The following is a 9,452-nucleotide window of genomic DNA, read 5'->3' on the forward strand; positions in this document are numbered from 1 at the left end:
GAATTTCCATATAAAAAGTATGGGGGGTGCTCATTGTACCTTTTATGGGTTAAAAGAGCAGTTTTGGTACCTCTTGGGATGTTCAGCCTTAAAAGGTCCACAGTGGGGGCTTTTGCAGTACCTTTTAGGATATTGAGATGAAAAAATATGACAGGAGATAATGAGTTGTTTTAAAATTGGTTCCTCTCAGGGGTGAAAAAATTTCAAGACACACATACAAAACAGCCATGAACATGGTGTGCAGCCCCAGTAGCATACTGACTGTTAAGTGAACATGAGTCCAGGAGCTTGTTAAACAGCAGTTATCACAACAGTAACACCAAGAATTTTTCTCTCACAAGTTTTCCTTTTCAACTGACCCTGAAGAATTCTAGAAATTAATGCCTTAAGCAATTATTTTAACAATAACACCATTGACTGCACACACACACATGCATGTGCACTGCATCTGGACACTATGAATCTCCACAATTGCTAAATAAATACAATTATAATTATTGACAACTAGCATCATTAAAAATATTCCCACACACCCTGACTAACATACCCTACACCATTCTGTGAATTGCATCTCTATTAGGGTTTCAACCAGTTACAAACCCTGTGGTCCAGTTTTCAGCTTTCCGATCTTCTACTGCCTGCCATGTCACTTTACAACACATTACTACTACACTCACTCACACAAACAAAGAAAAAAAATTGAAACAAACTAAAGTTGTTTACCGGTAATGATTTTAACATTGTATTTAACATTTGCGTATTTAATAAATACAAATAGCAAGCTTTATAATTACCAATAGCAAAAATAGCAAACATATCTACTGTAAATACACTTCTTTGATGTTGCCAAACTAGAATGTGCAACTTTTTACAGTTATAGTTGAATGTTGTGCTTAACATTACTTTAAATTAAATACCAAGCTTTATACTTAACTTAGAATTAGCAAACATCTACTTTTTACACTTCCTTAAAGTTGTCAAAGTGGATGTGCAACTTTTTCATAGTCTTAAAACATCACTTTAAAAGTCATCGCATTCAAACACTAACCACCAGATGCACATTGAGACTAGAAATATCCTTCTGAGTATAAAATGTTTTGAAATTGCAAAACTAGATAATTAAAATGTATTTACTTATACAATGTATATAGATCATGTACACAGTTTCAAGTAAGTGACGTGGAAGATAATAAAAATGTGTACTATATTAAAATATCTAATATAAACCCCTCTTTCTCAGGAGCCCAAGCATTTAGGCCAATAATGTCTCTTTGTATTCCAGTTTCTAAACACCTTAGAGAGATCTGTGGCAAACAAATTTCTGAGCCAACTTATTGAAAATAACAAGATTTATGCTTCTAGTGTTCCGAAGAGAGTTTACTGAACAACCTCTTAAACTGTTCAAAGCACATGAACATGACAATATTCCAAGATCCCAGTCTTATGAAGTTTGGAGTAAACCTGAAAGTCAAAAAGATACCAGTCAGATAAATTATCTGTATGTTTACATCATGAAACACACACAACTGCTTAACAACCTCTTGTTTGCATGGTTTTTCAACCTGCAGTGCGGAATCACACAACAATTTATATACATGTATCTGATCTTACTATGAGTGTGAATTAGATAATGAAAAGCTGATTAACCTTGTCAAAGATCCCCTATTCACATGTGAAGATTGAACTTTTCAGTTCTGACATCCAAAGTTTTCCATGTACTATCATGTAACTGCCACTATTGATTCAGCATTGCTATTTGGAAACTGCACTACCAGAGGTGTATTCTGATCTGTTCTCCAAACCAAACTTACACTTGTGGAAATAATTAACTCCACTCAGTATTCTCAATATCTTGAAAATTATGCCAATAGTTTACACCCTATCTAGAGAAATCAATTGTTACTCATTCTCACATGCAGGGGGCACGATGGCCTCATGGTTAGTGCACTAGTCTCCAGTTCAAGTAGTCCAGTTTCAAGCCCTGGCCAGGGACACTGTATTGTGTTCTCAGGCAAGACACTTAACTCTCATAGTGCCCCTCTTCACCCCAGGGCTGGATTGTTCAAAAGCTGGTTGATGCTAACCCAGGATTAAATGTTAACCAAAGTATTAATATTTCTTGTATGAAAATGTTTCTCCCGGCATATGTTTTGTGTAGTTTGAGATTATTCAAACTAAACAACTGAAGAACAAACAATATAATCAGAAAAACTCAGTGAAAAGTTCCAACACTGAAATCAAAATTCTCGCTAATCCTGGGTTAGCATAATTGGGACTTGAACAACCTGTTCCAGGTGTATAAATGGGTACTGGCAAATTTAATGCTGGGGGTTAACCCTGCGTTGGACTAGCATCCCATCCAGGGGGAGTTGAAATACTCCTGATCGTTTCATGCTACTGAAACCGGGATAAGCTCTGGTCTGTCTGGTCACTTGGCTTGTATGCAGACTTGACCTTTTTCAAATACATGTAGCAACTGAAAGGCAATTGACATACAGTAATTGGCATTACTTACCCTTTGTAATAAGCAAAAGGCCCATTGTGCTTCAACAGCATGTATGCACAGTGAACAGCACTCTTATAAGTATTTGGTGGTGAGTTCATGTAGCGTGTCTTTACTACATCAACAGGTGATGCTATCACAGTGGTAGCAAAACCAGCACCAAAGGCAGATACAAAGTGCAAAGGGAACTCATCCTCCATAAGTTGCTTTCTTAGAAAAAACCCTTTCACCATATCATACACAACCAGCTCTGAGGCATTCACAGTGGAGAGACGAGCCATATTTGCAAAGGCACCTTTCCACAACCCACGAATCCCTTCATTTCTAAAAATTGACTTATAAGCATCTAAAGCCTTGTCGGATCCAAATCTTGAGGCACTGGCTTGAAACCTCACTTTAGCTACTTCCGTTGGTTGAGCAAGCGATACAGCAAAGACTCCTGTCGTACAACTGGCAAGAATCTTCTTTATGACTTTTGGATTGTTGACGTTGTCATCACCATAGAATTTTTTTACTGAATCATAGAGTCCTATCCTAATACTAGCAAAGCATAGTTGTCGGTGAATTCCTGGCACAAGTCCTTTGTACAGGGAACGAAAGCCATCAGTTTTTGCAACAGTTATCATGGACCCAATCATTCCACGGTAACGTACATTGGCATTTGCAGTCGCCACACCACTTTGTACATTTGCCATGACTGTATTTTCACCTTGGATCTGAAAGAAATGTTACACATTGAATAACTGTGATAATGAAACAGCTAGCTCTGTGAGTGGGCAAGGTTAACCGAATCCAGTGCACTGTGACTGACTACCTGCAGAGTAGGCCAGATGGCGCTATATTGCCTGTTCGGGATAACCCGCTAGGTCTCGCAAGAAAATAGTGTTCTTTTTCCATATAATAAATCCTTTGGCCAATTAAACTTGCTCGATCAACAACCCACATATATTCTAATTATCCTTTCTTGTTAAATTTCATTTACTCTTTCACTCCCTAAGGAAAATTTCACATTAATGTGGAGCTAACTTCCAAGTTTGTGATGAAACTATATACATAAAAGTAAGTAACTATTCAAACAAAAGCAAATGGCAGATTAAAGTTTTTGTGGGTGCCCTTAGCCTTAATTTAGAAATGTAATACGTGTGTTGTTCTAAACTCCACCAACCCAGGCTACACATCTTAAGCTTGCAAAATGCATCATTTACTAAAATTTGTTTCATTTGTAACTTTTTCTCTTGACTATAAATCCAATGAAAAGAATAGCCTGCAGAACAGGTGGACTAGCAGGCTCGAGTGCATGCGTAAAGCAGCGAACGAGCGCGAAGCTCTACTCTACTTGTAAAAAAGTCATCCTGATAACACAACATTAAGTGCCCTTCAAAAACAAGTGACGAGTAAACTAAAAGGTTCAGAGGCTTGAATTTATAAGGGAATGGCAAATGTAGAATTGTCATGAGCCCTAGGAGTCCGTGTAGGCCTGTCACCCGAATCAATGAACTCAGTTAAATGACCTTGCTCTCCATGAGTTCTCGTAGCTCAGTGGATAGAGCGCCCGCCCGGTGTTTGGGAGGTCATGAGTTTGATTCCTGTCGGGGACTCAGAATTTTTCTTTGTCCCACACTCGTGTCATGTTGATTAATTCACCTTCACATTTTTTTTTCTCGCGTCTGACCTCACATGGCTTAAAGCAACCAATCAGCAAAAACTGTTTGCCAGGCAAATGCTTGGAAGAGCATAACCAATGGTGTGACTACAGGCAGATTTTTCTCGCCTCATGCTTCGCGCTCGTTCTCACGCTTCACGCTCATTCTCATGCTTCATGCGTGCGCTCGTGTATCCCGCTAGAGCCCGCTAATCCGCCTGTTCTGCAGGCTGTGAAAAGAATTGCCCGAAAACCTAAAATGGCTAAATATAGCACTTCAAGGTAATTTCTTGGACATTTTGTATTTGACCGTGCACATTATGTATGTGAGGCTTTAATGATCAAATATACTCTTTTTGGTTGCTTTGCCATCAAATTTGGTTGATCAACATTGTAAGATTTGAGATCAACCTCAAAAAACAGAAAAAAAAAAAAGCATATAGTCAGTAGATAGATAGATAGATTAACTTTATTTAAACACGATAATAATTAAAGCTAAAAGCTTGTGGGGTCGTGTATTTAAATTTAACTTTGCTAAAAATTTAAAATTACGATTAAAATGTGCCCATTTAAGGAAGTGACCAAGTTTGCTTCACGATTTTTACTCGCAATCAAAAATGTGAAAAATCAACAAGCATGTTAAGGGCTTAAAGGATGCACTGAGCATTCAAAAGCTTATTTGTAGATTACGAGATTCAAGTGTAAACAATGGAAGCATAAACAATGAAAACATTTAGTAAATTGAGAAATACTTGTACGAGTCTGTGGATGGGATTACATGTTCCCTGAAAACAACACAGCTTTCTATGCAATTCTAACTGGCTTACAGTAGTTAGTCAACTGAAAAACATTAATTTGTGGACGATGTCTGTCCTTCCAGTTTTCGTGGAAAATACAGATAAGTCATAGACCCGTGATCATGAACTTGGGTTAAATTTTTTTTTTGTATTAAAACAGTATAATTTTGTATTAAAACAATACAATTCAATACAATTTCTGTAATCTGTTTCTCATTCCACTACCTTTTTATAAACCAATAATCGAAGATTGTGAGAGTGTGTTCGACGTTTATTAAAGGTCTCCTATTGACATTTACAAAGTCAAACCAGTTCCCCCTGATGAAGTTACATGTTCTTGTAGCAAAACGTTTTCGCCCACTTGCAAGCTATATTACCGCACACACAGGGCTTACTAAAAGCCAAATAATACACCGTTACCATTATTTAAAACAACGAAGGAAATTGTTGGCTTTACGTGCGACACGTCACACACGTACATGTACACTAAACTGACTAAAGTTTTGTTTCCGGCTACGAAGGAAAATCGGTCCATCTCCTACTATGGTTGGAAGATACAAATGTCGTTATTGTATATACAGTCTGTAAGGCTATTGTTTAGGGAAAATGTGGAAAATTCTGGAATAATTTTATAATACGCGGACGAGTACCCTTTCAAATTTGATGTAGATCCATGTGGGTGGCTGTTCAGAACACTTTACAGATTTTACCAGACTGACACAAAAGAAGCAACGGCCATTTATTCATGTTTGTCAAATACTATTTTTAAGTCGGTATTTTAGACGCTTCGATTGCTGATTTAAAATATAATGACGCACTTTGCGCAATGAGACTGTGGTCAATTACCAACGAAGCTCTTTCTCTCAGCGTAGTTTTGAAATCGAAACCTTATCGGTCGACCACAAGAAAATAATATGCTATAAACGTACTTACCTGCAGTCGAACTTTCGCAGTATCTATCGGAATAGTGGCTGCCTCAGCTACAGAGGCAGCTAACCCAGCGCTTACAAACTTGACCAAGACGGTCGGTTCTCTCTGTCCTGGTTTGGTATGCATCTTTATCGATGTTTTGAAAAACTAGAGTCTATGGCGGCACCCGCGAACCTGAACGCGCGAACGAATGAAGGTGAGAATCAAGTACACGTGTGTCTCTTATTCTCGTTGGCGGTCTTCCAAGGTCAAACTCTTGATTTCTCAGAAAGAGAGATAGAGATAGCAAGTCTCCTTTATATGGCATCAGCTGGAATTGAGCAATTCAGGTTTAGGGATTGCTAATACACTACACAAAAACAGGATTTTATGACGTGACTTGCGCAGATATTAATCAGGCGTGACGAGATTGGCGTTCTTTGGATCAGTTGTTTCTATTTTTATTTTTTCGCTTGCGACCAAACAAGTTTTGAAACAATACTGATTGGGTAGCCGTGTTGTTCTTGCTTAATTTGACGTAAAATTCTCAATAAATTTGGATCAGAAAAACAAGTTGGAAGGTCAAAGTCCATTCTTTTCTTCGACCATGCTTGTTGTCATGGTTGTCGATGATTCGTAGACGGAATTTCATTGTTTACTTAAGGGGGTGTGTGTGGGGGCGTGAATTAAAAGGAAGTGCGTCATCTTGTAAGAGCTCTTTGCCAATTTGGGAATTTTTAGTCATCGAGACTGGATTTTACAGCGGTTTTCACAATAGTAAGCATACCACGTTTTATTTTTCCATTTTCTTAGCATTGTCCCGTGAAGAACTATTACACCATATTGCTCTGTCATAGAATTTTCCCAGAATGTGTCATGCCAAAATGTGAAACAGATATACCGGAACACGACAATGTTCCTGCTGGTGACGAATGTTTATAGGAAATCGAAAGAGGGTTCATCTCAGGGTAACAACACGCACGGCGGCAAACTTTTGAGACCTGTTTGTAGCCACACGTGTACCGTGTGTGTGGACAACAAAGACAGCGTGACGTGTTCTGTAGCGCATCGTCTCGACTTAAGAAAACACGACGGCGACGCCGAGGAAAACGTCAATTAAAAAATGAATTTATATTTTATCTACGAATCTCGTGATACTCTAAAGTCATTTGCTTTGTTTGTCACTGTCAAAACTACCGCAAAACTAAATCCGGAACACAGCGATAAATTTGAGATAAAAATTTTAAAAATTAGCCGTCGTGGTTCACGTTCTCTAGACAACCCAAAATTTGGTCATTTCACGTTGCTGTCTTGCAGAGAACGGTAAAGAAATGTACCAAGAATTATAACGCCCGTGGACAGCCATTGTTCTGCTCATTGATTCCTTTGTTCAGTGACGTTCCCGTTGCCGTTGCCGTCGTGGTTTCGTAGACTCCCTATTACTGCAAATTGACTACTTTCTTGCAAGTGACTCCCCGACTCTAAAATTCAGATAACTGAAAAGTACTAAAAGGCATTTCATTTAATGTTGCTATTAGGTTTGGGCCAAATTTGCCAAATTGTGGCGCAACTCTGTGGCGTAATTTGTCGAACAGTTAAACCCGAAAATTTTTAGTTTCTCTCAAGCTAGCCTCGTGATCATTAATCTAAACAGTTAAACCCGATAACGTTAGTTCGTCTTGTGTTAGTCTCGTGACCATCCGTATCTGTGCAACACTCAGGGTCAGCCCACACATAACTTTCCTTGTATGGTACTTTTGTTGCTTGTTGGGTCCTTGTTTTTTTTTTCTTGGTGTGTTTCGATTGTCCATGGTTGAAACCTCCACGACTATTTTTATTTATGGTAAGATTTCGGTTAGCAATGGTCTTTCTCATTGTTTTTTTTGTCGGGTTCAACGTTGTTTGTTTGCCTAAGTCTGCAAAGTGTCGTTGGTGTGTCAGTGTGTTCGTCTAAGGAGGTCTCCGCGTTTCCATGGTCAGTAAACCCAAACGTGTCTACAATTAAGGCATTAAGCTGGAACCCTTAGGACTTGAATTGATAGTCGAAATAAAACGAGTAGTGTAGTGGCACTTTGAAGAATAAATTCACGGTATGAGAGACTCTTTGTGACTCTTAGCATTGACAGGCCTTGGCAGTACTCGAACTGTCCAACATGTGTCGATAACAGATTGATTTTAATGTAAAAAATAGTTCTATGACCTTACCTTTGACAATCGAGAGAGTTTCCAGTTTTCAATTAATTCACTTTGCTCACCAATGAAACAAACTCGCTGAAAGTTTATAGTTGAAACCTAGTCATCCATAAAGTCACTACTCGCACAGGCCGTAAAATTCAGCACTGAGTCCAAACCCTCATTGAGCCAAATGAACAAATAAGCATAAGGATTTTCGTTTAATATTCTAAGATGCGTCTAGCAAAATTGCGGCGAATTGCCTTGCGACAGAAGGGCCACCGACAACCAGCCTGTGAAAGAATGACTTTATTATTTTTTTTTCTTATTCCCCTTAGAAGACCTGTTTGGTACGTCTTTCACGAAGGCATTGCTAAACGGTCTAATCAACTTAGCGTCAATCATACAAAAAAAAAAAAAAACCGGATCCATCTACTTTTTCAATTTTTGTGACAACAAAGTGGTTTATAGAAAGTTGTAACACTTTTAAAACCAACGTACAGAGGACGATTAACCTTCCGAGCCCTGAAGAAGCCCTGGTTAATTGATCCATTATTTCGGTTGTAATGATATAGGATTTATGTTTTTGCGTCTCTCAATATTGTATTCTATATAGTGGAGCCGAAACCTAGTCCGATCCATAAGTTACATTCCATTGTGGCGAGAAGTATAAGTCTTCTGAATAGAGGATAATAGACGCTAGTAGTCAGTGAAACCAAACCTTCGCTCCTCTTTAACTTCTTCAACCTCCCGTCGAAAAAAACAAATTCTTTACTCAAGACATGGTCTTCAGTTCTGTCCGTGCTCGGTGCGAATGTTACTCTAAACTTACTGGTCTTAAAAACAAGTAACTGCTTATCAGAATTACCACGCCGGTCATTTAATTTATAACATAACATGGGTCACGAGAGTCGGCCAAAGGAACAGGTGTTTTAAAAAATAAATGTTACCGAAGATAGGTCTACCATTATCCTTTATTGGTCTATCAAAACGTTTATTTCAGGTTTTTTGCTTACGTTTATATTTTGCGTGACCCGTGCCGCTTACCCGTGACCAGCGCTATATACCCGCAACCCGCGCTGATTAGACACACCTTCACCAAATTGGCATAATTTGTAAGACCTTGTGACTATTTCAAACAGGCCAACCCGAAACTAGACTATACGACATGATTGACGGTCGTTGTATACTCGGAGCCATAATCGCGAGATTGGCTCGACAGGGTACCCCCCTCCCACCCCACTACCGCCACCGTTGGAAAAAAAGGGGGAAAAAAATCCATTTATTGCATTTATACCTGGAAAGACGGAAACAAGAGAAATAAATCAACGCGGTGTAACGGAACGCGAGATGGTAACGTGATCCCGCGTAAGTTCCCGCGTAAAACCGTCTTTCCAGCGAAAAGTTTTCGTGACGTCACTTATTTTCC

At 38.8% G+C, this 9,452-nt stretch overlaps 1 protein-coding gene across 1 annotated transcript; it reads right to left on the reverse strand.

Moving 5' to 3' along the window:
• Positions 1-715: 715 nt before the first annotated feature.
• Positions 716-6,130, reverse strand: LOC110062828 (putative mitochondrial transporter UCP3). The gene is made up of 3 exons (XM_020769770.2): positions 5,876-6,130; positions 2,516-3,219; positions 716-1,461 (listed from the first exon to the last, which is right to left on the reverse strand). Exons 1-3 carry the CDS (start codon positions 5,996-5,998, stop codon positions 1,359-1,361), a joined length of 930 nt encoding a protein of 309 aa, XP_020625429.2. The 5' UTR covers positions 5,999-6,130; the 3' UTR covers positions 716-1,358.
• Between the last annotated feature and the right edge of the window lie 3,322 nt (positions 6,131-9,452).

This window comes from Orbicella faveolata, unplaced genomic scaffold (genome assembly GCF_042242905.1).
Source record: "Orbicella faveolata isolate gen_17 unplaced genomic scaffold, um_ofav_v1 contig_1, whole genome shotgun sequence".
NCBI lineage: Eukaryota > Metazoa > Cnidaria > Anthozoa > Scleractinia > Merulinidae > Orbicella > Orbicella faveolata.